The following is a 14357-nucleotide window of genomic DNA, read 5'->3' as shown; positions in this document are numbered from 1 at the left end:
CAGGTGATGATTGTGGTGAAGGTGCAGGCTGCAGGTGATGATAGTGATGATTGTGATAGTGGGGCCGATCTTGATTCTTAGGGTGATAACAGTGAAGCTAAGGGTGACACATACCAGTTGCATTTAAAACTGCACCACCAGTAACTGGAGCAGTTTTTTAAAATAATGTTTAGTTAGATATAACAAGCTTTCAATCGAAAACATAATCCCAAAGTTATTGTGCAAATCTGAATGGTGTCTTGAGATATAAAATTTCAAAATTTATTGACTAATTTGCTATTTGACCTTGAGTATGAAGATTGAGGGCAATGGTCAGCATATGAAAAGAAATGTGACCTTTGGGGTATAGACATTTTAAATTGAGACTTTGTTTATTCAATTTCTTGACTTAACATAGAAAGAAAGATTTTGGTCATTTCATCTTGAAAATGTTTGTCAAGGTCAAAGGTCAAAGTCTCATTAGAAAGCTTGTCATTTATAATGATGTGAGGGTGGATGATTGAATGGTGTCCATATGTATCAAACTTTTGGAGATGACAAGTACAAACATGGCCACCATTTTCCTATTCAGGTCAAGTCCACAAAATTAAGTGACATGCAGATACCTCACACTGTAAATATCAAAACATGGATGATTAAAAAATATATCATCATCTCTTGAAATATTTGATTCTAAAAGCTATGAAGATAACCCAAATTTGAGTATTTGACCTTGAAAAAGACTTTCAATGTCAAAGGTCACGGGTTCAAAAGAAAGCTCACATTTGATAATATGAGTGAAGGGAGTGTAGGAATGGAGTCATATGAATGCATATTGTGAAATTTAACAACAAGTATGGCTGCCACTCTGTCATATTTCATTCAGTTGTAAAACAAAGTGGTGTGCACATGTCTCACATAGTATGTTTCCTTTATGCTAGGATTTGTTGAAATCAGCAGTTGGTGCATGCCAGAGATATAAGGATGAACACATGCACGCACACGCGGATGGACAGACGGACGGAACCAAACGTAGCAGTGCCCATTGGGGACTAAAAAAGTATTTTCATATTCATTGGATAACAACCAGACAGTCACGGCTTCCCGTATCAATATCCACAATATGGCAAACTGTGCTTATCAGTGCCATTAGTGCAACTTTTACCAACTGTCATCTTGGAGGAAGGTCATGTAAACTGTATCTGAACTTCCGTCAATGGTTGATGTTATGTACCTTTAGGTTCTCATGTTGTTTTGACTTCACTTTTTACATCCTCTGAGGTTGAGGTTTCAGCTGTTTCCATAGCCACATCTTTGTCCTCACTCATATTTTGAACTTCTGTTGCTGTCAATAAGATAATGAAAAATAGTGCCAATGGCGTTGTAGTACAACTGTACAGGTTTTTTTGTTTAAGTTTATATGGTTACCTATCCAGCCCTGTTGTTACCTTTACCATATCTGCCATCATTTGGATTTGCTATGGACATGGTATTCTTGTACTTGCATATTTGCATTGATCTTTTGGATGTTTAACCACATGCCTAACTATCCCTGTTGTTATATTGGTGATATACAATATCATTTGGGTGTTACGACAGGCGTGCATACATATTTGGAATCTTTACTCACTTTCCTACCCGTCTCAGTTTTCATCTTTGCAATACCATCATTTGGCTATTGCTATGGGTGTGGTCTTGTTGCTAGGGATATTTGCATAAATTCTTTAAAATCTTTATTCATTTACTCATCCCTGTTATCTTTTGTAAAATACATCATTTCACTGTTACTAAGGGTGTGGTCATGTTGCTAGGACCAGTTTTGGCATGTTTTGAACAATAATTACAGAATAACACCTCCAGAAACATCCCAACCATGTGTGACCAAGATTTTGATATAATATAATGTATACTCTGTTTCATCATTGACCTGTAATTCTTTGTAATGCATATCACACTGTGACCTTTTGTGGGACGCCCTCACGAGGCAGAGAGGTGACATCAATCGACCTCTTTTGCAATATGGCTGTCTGACAATAGGTTAGTAATTTCCTGTTGCTGTTTACAATCGCTCATAAAAGTGTGTTATCTTTGACATCCACATCTATTACCGAGATGGAATGAATATATAGTATCTCTAGAACTCTCAATTGTAATATTTATGAAGGACGTTCAGGATTTCGTGAGTTTTGAGCATTTATTTCAAGTCGATGGATTTGCTATGGAAAGTCACATGTTGCATTGTATACGATGTCCGAACTGTCGGTTATTGTTGTGATAAACTTTTTGAAACTTTATTAGCTGTAAGTCTTGTACACCTTGATACGCAACAACGAAAGTAATAATCCTCTGCTTACTCAGAATTTCTGTAAACAGCGTAACATGTCTGAAACCCATTTATTTTGATAGTGTAACCATAATTATTGCAAAATGTGTCACAATGTAGGTTTGTTTTGAATGATATGCGCATTACAACAGATATTATAATTTTGATTTGTATAAGATATTTTGAAACAGTTATTTTGTCTGCTTGTATCAATAAGTATTGTAATTCTCTTTTGCAATATGGCTGTCTGACAATAGGTACTGCCATGGACAGATGGAGCCGCTGACTGATTAGCAATAAAGACATTACAACTTATAGTGTGAACCATGTCTGCGACTGAGTCAGTGTATGATCGTGTTCCCCTGGAGGGTTTGGGCTAAAAATACACAACGCAATCCAAGTTAACATCGACGATCACAACCGAACCGATGCCAGGGGTCACAAATGGTGCCGAGACAAGGATGTCCTTGTATTCTTATTGGTTACCGGAATTATCTGTCTGTGAATGAGATGGTCCAGTCGTCACAACAGTCCAGTTTATTTTCTCCTTGAAGATGGACATGATAGACGCTGACATCAAGAATTTTGGTATGGATAATTTAGTTAAGAATGTTCCTGATTAAGTCGTTAAATGAAGTTTGTTTCAAATTTTGAACAGATGGAGTGATTTTGAGAATTGTAATACTTAAGTACAAAAGACAAGTTTTCATTTCTATAATTTATTATCTGCTTTATTATTTTTGTGCAAACTCTAAACAGACTCTGATTTAAGAATCATAGTATTTGATTTATTTAAATTTTTCATTTTTTTTCCATAATAATTTATTTTATTTCTATAATAATTTAATTTTTTTTTTTGAAAATTTTCAATTGCTGTATAGTTTAGTTGTCTACTATTCTTTTTTTGAGATTTCAATTTTTGTTGAGATTTCAAATTTTTTTTTGGTTTAAATTTGTAACATCTATTTTACCATTTACTGTATTAAGGCTGCACTATCCTAATTTGTGTAGTGCAACACTGTTCTAATCTGTACTAAGGCTTGACAATCTGAAGGCTGTACTGCTATTACATTATTATAAGGTTTAAGTATCTCATATACAATATTAAGATTACATTCTACGTCTGACTTTATTAAGGTTAAGCTTGTATCACTAATTCTAAAAATATTTGCAGTGTTTATCGTCATCATATTGACAAAATGCAGTATACACCTAGTGATGATTTATTAACATTTGATTTAGTTGGGCCTGATACTATTATTAATCCACCCCCTGTTAATATTCAGTCCACATTACCACCACCTGGTCCACATGTTCCTCATATGTCTTACTACGATCAAATGCCAATGTTACCTCAGCCCCCCATTACACCACCTGAAAATATTGGCTTGCCCAGCGCGACATCAACACACTATAGGCCTATGGTAGCAGCACCAGATAACATGAGTGGTGGAAATTTTTATGCCACTCAACACCCAAACATAGGTACACAACCAGCACAAAGGGAGAATTATTACTACCCTCCACATTTACAACCTCCTTTACAGCCACATACACAGTTGATGCCCACACACAGCCAACAGAGACAACCATTACCACAGACTCAGCCATACCCTGAATACACAATCACATCCTCTCATCAAATACGAGGTGTACCAATCTTCAGTGGTAGCCGAGATGGTAAAGTGTTAGTGGAGGATTGGATTAGAGACATTCAGTATCTGCTTAAAGCTGGACCAATGCCAGAACCTTTGAAATTTTCCACGGTTGTTCGACATTTAAGTGGTGAAGCTCGGAAGCTGGTCCTCAACTTGCCATCTGGTGAACAAATGGTACAACGCGCATTTGACGAACTACGTGCTGAATATGGTGATGGTTTATGGTCTGTAGATCCAATGGGAAATTTCTATGAACGAGTACAACGTTCTGATGAATCTCCTTGCTCATATGCGATTGCTTTAGAAGATATACTCAGGAAAGTGGAATATAAGCTCAACGGTGGTTGGCCATTATCAGACAGAGACTATAAGCTTACCCATCAGTTTATGAAAGGTCTGCGTGATCAAGAGATATATCAGCGATTGGCACCTATGAGAGTGCGTGAGATGACATTTGGCCAGTTGCGAAATGAACTAAGATATATTTCGAGAGAGGAAAGACATAATTTTACCAAACCTAAGAAAAGTCAAGCACAGCCTCATGTAACAAAGGATGATGGTACATCTGGTCAACAAAAGGCAGGTGATAAGACATCCCGAGAGAATCAGCAGTTGTCAGAGGTGACCAAGTTATTACAAACAATTGCCATGAATCAAGAGGAGCAGAGCAAGAGGATCCTACAGTTGGAAGGAAAAGAGACTGTCAAGAAAAGTAATAACGACTATGTCTGTTATCGCTGTGGAAAGTCAGGACATATAGCGAGAGGTTGCCGCTCTAAGCCACTACCTGATCAGTCTAACAAAGGAGGCAAGCCTTTAAAAGAATAAAGCCTGTGAAAGTGGGACATTTCACAGGTGGAAGTCATCGCAGTCCCACCCACACAGACAGGATCGATTCATCTTCTGGTCAACAGAGTGATGTGGTGAAACCAGTTGTTGGACCACTAAGTGAAGCCGAAGTAGAGGTTAATGGTGTTACATGTTTGGCACTGATAGACACTGGATCTCAGGTGACTACGGTAACAGAATCCTTCTATACAACGCACCCTCAACTTGTAAGCCAGGTACCTGAATCTACTGATGTTCTGATAGAAGGGGCTGCAGGCCATGATGTTCCTCATAGTGGTGTGATTCGTCTGGACTTAACATTCCTTGGAAGGACATACACAAAGGTACCAGCATTTGTTGTTCCTACCACAGACTATCGTCAAGATGTACCATTGCTTGTTGGCACTAATGTAATTCGAACTAGCCAAAATGATTTGAGAGTCCTTCATGGTCACTGTTTCCACAGCAAGGTGAAAAGAACTTCCAATGTGTGGTATTCCGCTTACAAAGAACTTGGCAAGTCTGAACTTGGTGGGAAGACAGGTAGAATTGGTCAAGCAAAGTACTGCGGTCGTCGTCCTATGGTAATACAACCAGGGGAAGAAACTCACATACCATGTCGTGTTCCGAGAGACCGGGATGGAATGCCCTACACAGCTCTCATTGAAAGCCCACAGTCAAAGAATTTGCCAAATGGAATTGCTATTGGTAAAGTTTTAAATGATGTTCAAGATGGACGTACCCCAGTGAGAGTGTATAATTATTCGACCAGACCAGTGACTATTTGGCCAAAGACTTATCTGGCTGAAGTGCATGCTGTGATTGATAACGAGGAATTTCCTGTCCCGGAAGATCAACCAGTTGTAAAGAATAACAACCCGCAGTCTTTAACTCCTGATACAAAAGTGAGAGGAAGGAAGACAAATAGAACAAGACAGAATAGTAAACGAGAACATGCACCACTTAAAACCCAACCATCTACTCAGTGTCACAATACCACAAAGAATGAGAATCAAAGTAAATGTTCTCTACCGGATTTGACTGATTCTGCTGTTGAAAATCAAGGACAACTACAAAAGTTGAAAGCTTTACTTGAGAAGAACTCTGATGTATTCTCAAAGCACCCACTTGACTATGGACGAACAGCAACAGTTAAACATGAAATACCATTGATTGATAACCAGCCCTTCCGTCTACCTCCACGCAGAATCCCTCATGCTCAGTACCAAGAGGTTAAGAAACATATTGAAGACATGGCAACTAGTGGTGTTATTAGGCCTAGCAAAAGTCCCTATGCAAGTCCCATTGTAGTTGTAAGAAAAAAAGATGGTACTCCTAGGATTTGTATAGACTACAGGCAACTGAATCTGCGTTCTATTCGTGATGCGTATCCCCTACCCCGAATTGATGATGCCCTAGAAGCATTGGGAGGTGCTAAGTACTTCTCAACGTTGGACCTCACTGCTGGTTATTGGCAAGTAGAAGTTCAGGAACGAGATAAACCCAAGACAGCATTCACCACTCCTATGGGATTGTACGAGGCGAACAGAATGCCATTTGGTCTACAAAATGCCCCAGCTACATTCCAGAGGTTGATGATGTCATGCCTTGGTGATCAGCATTTCTCCACTGTATTGATATATTTAGATGACATCATCATCTTCTCCAGGACTTTTAATGAACATCTAGATAGAGCGCAGTTAGTGTTTGATCGATTACGTGAACATGGTCTTAAATTAAAGCCACAGAAGTGCCATCTACTCAAGAAGGAAGTACATTACCTTGGCCATGTAGTGTCTGCAAATGGTATCAGTACAGACCCTGAAAAAACAAGGGCGGTGAAGGATTGGCCTAGACCCTCTAACAGGAAAGATCTACTTAAGTACCTTGGATTTACGGGTTACTATAGAAGATTTATCAAAGGTTACAGTACAATTGCAGCGCCATTGTTTAGACTCACTTCTGGAGATCCTAGAAGACGACGAAAGGGAAGTAATCTCAAGAAAGATGTTCCACCATTTATATGGAATGAAACTTGTGAGGATGCATTCCAGTGTTTGAAACTGAAACTCCTATCAGCACCAATCCTTGGCTATCCAGATTTCACTAAGCCATTTACATTACAAACTGATGCATCGTCCCAGGGATTGGGAGCAGTATTGGTTCAACAACAAGATGGTAAAGATAGAGTAATCGCTTATTGTAGTCGTGGGTTACAACCACCAGAAACCAGATATCCAGCACATAAACTGGAATTTCTCTGCTTAAAATGGGCTGTAACAGACAAGCTGAGGGATTACCTCTATGGAAACCAGTTCACAGTGCTTACAGACAACAACCCATTGGTATATGTGATGTCATCTGCCAAGTTGGAAGCCACTTGTCAGCGTTGGGTTTCCCAGCTTGCTATGTTTGATTTTGACATTAAATATCGACCAGGCAGAAGCAATGCCAACGCGGATGCATTGTCACGAATACCTAAACAAGAGGTTGCACAAACTCTAAAGGTAGTATGTAATATGGCAAAGTGTACAGATGAAGACGAAGACTATACAAAACCTATTCCTTCATATTCTGAAACACTACCAAGTATGACACTGCAGGAGTTGAGATTTTGTCAACATCAAGATTCTTCAATCATGGAGGTTACCCAAGCTAGAAGTTTGTCTAAGAAACCAGGAAGAAGACAAATGGAACATTTAAGTGTAGAAGCCAGATTGTTACTACATCAATGGGACAAGTTGACTCTTCGAGATGGTATTCTTTACAGGAAAATTCGTCCACCTAAAGGAACTGAAATACTTCAGCTGGTTTTGCCACCCAGGTATAGACGAGATGTTTTCCAGAAACTTCATAGTGAAATGGGTCATTTGGGATTTGATAAAACATTGGATCTCGTACGCTCAAGATTTTATTGGCCTAAGATGTACGTTCAAGTGAAGACCTGGTGTGACCAGTGTGAAAGATGTTGTCTGAGAAAAGCTGCTGTCAAAACAGTGCGAGCACCCTTGGTTAGCGTCACTACATCTGAGCCATTAGAACTAGTGTATATAGACTTTTTGACCCTAGAACCTTCTAAAGGTGGAGTTGAAAATGTGCTCGTTGTTACTGATCACTTTTCCAGATATGCTCAAGCCTATCCTACGTCAAATCAGAAAGCGACAACAGTTGCAAAAGTCCTGTGGAAAAACTTCATGTGTCAGTATGGTTTTCCCCTCAGATTGCATTCGGATCAGGGAAGAAATTTTGAAAGTGCTCTCATAAAGGAACTGTGTCAGATTACTAATACAGTTAAATCACATACTACACCGTATCATCCGGAAGGGAACGGATTGGCTGAAAGGTTCAACCAGACACTACTCAATATGCTAGGAACATTAGATCCATCACAGAAACGCGACTGGAAAGAACATCTGGACGCATTAACCCATGCATATAACTGTACCCGCCAAGAATCTACTGGCTACACACCGTTCTATTTAATGTTTGGGAGAAATCCTCGTCTTCCAGTAGATGTCATCTTCAATGCATTATCTAAAACCAAGGACCACTTGGATTACAATGAATACACCCAAGCACTTCGCGAAAGATTGCAGACTGCATATCGACAAGCTTGTGACCAGGCAAAGAAAGCCAGAGTGAAGCAGAAAAACCTGTACGACAGAAAAGCAAAGGCTGCAACTCTCTCAGTAGGTGATCGTGTATTGGTGAAACTAAAGGAAGTTGGTAAACACAAGATTGGAGATCGCTGGGAGAAGACCCCCTATCTTGTTGTAGAAAAAAGACCAGATATTCCAGTTTATGTGGTTAAGCAGGAGTTCAGAGGTACAGAACGTGTCTTGCATCGGAACATGTTGAAGCAGTGTTCATTCCTACCTGTCGAAAGTGAAGAGATTACAGAAACAATAGTGACCAATAGTGATCCTGTTATTAAACCAGTTGTGAGAGATGAACCTGAAGTCAATGACTATAAAGAAGAGGGTGATACTATAGAGTATTTGGTTTCTGTGAATAAAGTACCCGGAGTGATAAATCTAGCTGATGAAAAGGGAAACGACTCATTGTGTTTTAAGAAGCCAAAGGATAGTTCTGTACATGGGATACCAGTAGTTCAGTCACCACCTATGCTACAGGAGAATCCAGTATCAACACACATTCCAGAAAACAATACGTTACTGCCACAACAAACCACACAAGAATCTATTACATCTGCACAGTCTAGACATGATATTTCTACAGATTGTAGTCCTTCAACACAAAACCCCAGAACACCGTCAACACATGATCATACATTGCAAACACATCCCTCAGAAATTTCACAATTAGATTTTAGTGGGCACACACAGAATAATTCTACTACCCCTGATAATTTGCAAAATGCGAATGTTGTAACCGATAAGTCTACAGAAATAAATACTCGTAGATACCCATTTAGAAAACGTAAACCTCCAGAGAGATATGGATTTATTATGTCATTAATGAGTGAAGTAGCAACAGCAGTTTAGAAGCCATTTTTTTTGTAAACTTTCGTAAAACAGTAAAAAATGCTGAAAATGACGAGCCGTCATTTTTTAAACCAGGGGAGTATGTGACCAAGATTTTGATATAATATAATGTATACTCTGTTTCATCATTGACCTGTAATTCTTTGTAATGCATATCACACTGTGACCTTTTGTGGGACGCCCTCACGAGGCAGAGAGGTGACATCAATCGACCTCTTTTGCAATATGGCTGTCTGACAATAGGTTAGTAATTTCCTGTTGCTGTTTACAATCGCTCATAAAAGTGTGTTATCTTTGACATCCACATCTATTACCGAGATGGAATGAATATATAGTATCTCTAGAACTCTCAATTGTAATATTTATGAAGGACGTTCAGGATTTCGTGAGTTTTGAGCATTTATTTCAAGTCGATGGATTTGCTATGGAAAGTCACATGTTGCATTGTATACGATGTCCGAACTGTCGGTTATTGTTGTGATAAACTTTTTGAAACTTTATTAGCTGTAAGTCTTGTACACCTTGATACGCAACAACGAAAGTAATAATCCTCTGCTTACTCAGAATTTCTGTAAACAGCGTAACATGTCTGAAACCCATTTATTTTGATAGTGTAACCATAATTATTGCAAAATGTGTCACAATGTAGGTTTGTTTTGAATGATATGCGCATTACAACAGATATTATAATTTTGATTTGTATAAGATATTTTGAAACAGTTATTTTGTCTGCTTGTATCAATAAGTATTGTAATTCTCTTTTGCAATATGGCTGTCTGACAATAGGTACTGCCATGGACAGATGGAGCCGCTGACTGATTAGCAATAAAGACATTACAACTTATAGTGTGAACCATGTCTGCGACTGAGTCAGTGTATGATCGTGTTCCCCTGGAGGGTTTGGGCTAAAAATACACAACGCAATCCAAGTTAACATCGACGATCACAACCGAACCGATGCCAGGGGTCACACATGTTTAAGTCCCATTCCCAATGTTTCCAGATCTAAGTTTTTGACTAAAATTGAGATTTGTAGACGTAATTTGCATATCACCAATTAACCTCACCATGTTGTGAATTCACCTTCATCTACACATTCCCTGATGCATCCCCATCAAATTTCAGCTCAATCTGCTCAGTAGTTTTGGCATTATAGATTTTTGACCAAGAAGACACATTTTTAGACCTAATTTGTATATCACCTATGCGATCATCATATTATGAACAATTCTTGATTTAAACACCCCTAAGAACATTCCCACCAAATCTCATCCCCATCTGCTTAGTAATTTTAGAATTATAGACATTTGACCAAAAAATACGCATTCTTATACCTAATTTGCATATTACTGATGGAATCGCCACGTCATGAACAATTCTTATTCTACACACCACCAAGACCATTCCCATCAAATTTCAAGCAAACCTGCACAGTAGTTTTTAAGTTTACATTCACTGACCAAAAACCACATTAGTTTACCCAAATCACACTGGTGGTAACATCAATTTGATTTGAACAATTTCCCAACTAGACACCCAAGGTAATACACCCAACAAATATCATGGCAATCAGTCCAGCGGTTCTTGACTTTAAGTTATTTACACACATCCACACAGACAGACACTTTACCATGACAAAAGCACTACTGAACATCAGTTCTGTTGTGCTAAAACTTAAAAGTACCATTCAAGTTAAGTTATGACTGTCAGGCAAGAAATGGTTTTATTTTGATAATTGACCCTGAAGGTCAGGGCCAAAAGGTCAATGTCTATAATTAAGAGAGTTTGTACTTGATAATATGGAGACATGGTAAATGGAGACTCTGTGTATTATAGATTTTGAGTTATGCAGCAAATAGTGATTCTTATCTTAGTACAAATAAGGCTGCAGTTCACTTAAATTTGCATAGTCATGAAAGAAAGTGACGTGCCTGTTATCTTTGTGTCAGGTTTGAAAGAAATCAAATATTGCACATCTGTGAAATGATGTATAAAGGACAAACAGCCACAAGGACAAACAGGCAGACATTTGGGGTACTATACTAACAAATGATGCCATTAGATATATCTCACAGCAATGTACAGTCAATCAAGCAATCAATAAACTTTATTACAGAGGGTAGCCAAGTTGACAAAGAAAAATCTTTCCTTGGGCACTCTGAATAAAATAGTATAAAGACAAAAGAAAACAAGTCATTGAGAATGACATAGTCCCCGCTATGATTGGGTTTTAAGGAATTATCACTACTCTGATCACGCAACAACACTTGTGAACCTAAATCAAACAGACTTAGATATGTTGTGTCTGCTTGTTGGACATGGAACATGCCTACAACAATAAACGATTGGTTGGGTATGGGGGATCATATCACGATGAAAATGGATATGCACATGTATGTCATAGAACACTGTCCTAATACCAACTTTGAATGTGATCTGTTCAAGCATGTCTGAGTTATGGCTTTGGACATTGAAAAATCGCAAACAAAATGGCTGCCAGGCGGCCATATTGGATCGTATTTCAACAACAATGAATATGCACATATATGCCATAGAACACTGTCCTAATACCAACTTTGAATGAGATCTGTTCAAGCATGTCTGAGTTATGGCTTTAGACAGGGAAAATTTGCAAACAAAATGGCTGCTAGGCGGCCATATTGGATCGTATCATGAAACAAATTGACGTGCATATGTATGCCATTGTATGTTGCCCCTGTACCAAGTTTGAAAAAAATCGGTCCAGGCATCTCCAAGAAACAGCCGCGGACGGACGGACGGACGGACGGACGGACACACGGAACCCAATCCATAAGTCCCCGTCCCGGACTTTGTCCGGCGGGGACTAAAAATACAAACTGTACAATAAGGACATAAATAAACAGTATAAGTGCCTAAAATTTTGTCATAAAATATTACTGACAACCACATATGAAGGAAGACAGCAATGTTCTATTTCTCACTTCAAGTGGTAAGGTATTCCAAGTATTTGCACCAGAAAACATAAAACTTAGCTTGAAAAATCAGTTCTAATTACTAATAGATTATGGGGTTTTTTGGTTGTTGATGTTAAATAACATAAAGACCTGACAACTATATTATCACGTTAAATGACTGATCTTGGAGGGCTGTCTCTGTACTTTAAAGACTTCAATTCTATTTACCTGTGTTGCTTGTAGCTCCTCCACTGAGGAAAGCTCTATTCATTTCCATTTTCTTCAATGTGTGACATAGATATTTTAATCTTTTTGAACTTTCATCACCTGTAAATAATTTGAGAATATCTTCTTATAAGTCAGACAAAGTCTACATTTACTCGTGCAGTGAGATATCATTGTAAAAATATCTTACAAAATCATCACATTTCTTACAAAATCTTTACCTTGTTAACATCAAATATCAGTCAGAAGCTATTATTTCTCCATTTCCCTGATTACATAAAACCGCCAATGGCGTTGCAGCACAACTGTTGACAGTACACTTTAATTTTCTGTAATGATTATGTGGTCTTGTTACTAGACATATTTGCATACATTCTTTGAATATTTACTCCCATGCCTTCCCATCCATGGTGTTATATCTGCAATATACACCATCATTTAATGTTACTATGGGCATGGTCTTGTTGCTAGGCATATCTACATACTATTTTGCAATACTCATTCAGTAACTTTCCCATCACCAGTGTTATTTTGGCATTATATGTCATTGTTTACCTATTGCTATGAGTGTGGTCTCGTTGCTAGGGGCACTTAAATGTTTTGAAATAATGTTTATTCACCTGCCTACCCATCCCTGTTGTTATAATTGTAAAAACAAGTCATTGAGAATGACATAGTCCCCGCTATGATTGGGTTTTAAGGAACTGGTAGTTTATGTTGTAATTTTCTTGATATCACTACTCTGATCATGCAACAACACTTGTGAACCTAAATCAAACAGACTTTTTTTTTTATTTTAAAGTGTTTTATTGCGAGAGAGACAAATTACAACAACACAAGACAAGTGCAAAAATAACACATGGCACCATTGAGAACATCTAAAATAAGTTTTATAAAAAGGTACAATGCAGAGGTAGGGAACAAAAATTCACTTAAACTTCAAAATTGTCCCATTTTGCACAAAACTTTGGGAGACAGTCTTTTCTTTTGGCAATATGGCATTCAATCTTTTTTGCAAGTCTTACATTTAATTTCACAATATTAAAGGATGGAATAATTTTTGATAACTTACATTCATAAATGGTCTTTTTTGTTATCAATATAATGTGATTCAACAGGTGTGAAAAGGACTTGTCGCCTAAAAGAATCTGTTTAGCTGACAACGCTGATGGAATTTGTAGGGCCACACCCCACAGTGTCAAGAGACTGTTCCAGATAATGGTAGTACATTCACATTCCACAAATAAATGAATAAGGGTTTCGTCCGTTAGGTTACAAAAAGTACAGAGACTACTATTAACTCTAGGTGGATTCATATGGTGAAGAATAGTATTTGTATACAAAATATTGTGATTTATCTTCCATTGAAATTCCTGTAATTTGGACTCTATAGTAACTTTAAAAGGCAGTAAAAAGTAATGGACCCAATCACTGTTGCAAATATCGAGAAAGCCAGAAAAGAAAAGCTTGCTTTTCAGAGGAATGAAATAATCTCCTGTTATAAGTTTTCTAATAGTTTTGACTTGACACGTTTCAAGTGGAACCAATTTTCCTTTGGAGATAAAACAAATCGGTCTTTCTGGCCCAATGAGCACTGCACTGTACAACATTCTACCCACAACTCTCTCTGATTTGTAGTGTTGGACATCATCTCCTTGAAGTCAGACAAATCTCACCAGTGTATAGGGTTTTGTAAAAATATTTTTTCCATTTGGCAAGCGTAGAATTGCCACTGATGAGTTTCTGAATACCCATTTTCATCGGTTCTGGTATCAGTGATTTATTGTAGAAGGAGTAGCAATTTTAGGAATTTGTCAGCAGATTTTCTTGAAAGACATGCAGAATATTTGCGACGAAACTAAGGAAAATATATGCACCTGTTATGACTTTGCCAAAGATATAG

The 14357-nt window shown here is 38.0% G+C and overlaps 1 protein-coding gene across 1 annotated transcript in view; it reads right to left on the bottom strand.

Moving 5' to 3' along the window:
• Positions 1–1060: 1060 nt before the first annotated feature.
• The window catches only part of LOC144435982 (general transcription factor 3C polypeptide 6-like), a 43407-nt gene continuing 30110 nt past the window's right edge, over positions 1061–14357 (bottom strand). Inside the window, exons 5-6 of the mRNA XM_078124636.1 lie at positions 12458–12556; positions 1061–1324 (exon numbers count right to left, since the gene is read on the bottom strand). Coding sequence (XP_077980762.1) covers positions 1224–1324; positions 12458–12556 — 200 coding nt within the window. The 3' untranslated portion in view covers positions 1061–1223. The remainder of the gene's footprint in view (positions 1325–12457; positions 12557–14357) is intronic.

The sequence above is a fragment of the Glandiceps talaboti genome, chromosome 1, assembly GCF_964340395.1.
Source record: "Glandiceps talaboti chromosome 1, keGlaTala1.1, whole genome shotgun sequence".
Lineage (NCBI taxonomy): Eukaryota > Metazoa > Hemichordata > Enteropneusta > Spengelidae > Glandiceps > Glandiceps talaboti.
The sequence above is the reverse complement of the archived record's forward strand: the minus strand, read 5'-3'. Positions and strand labels throughout refer to the sequence as shown.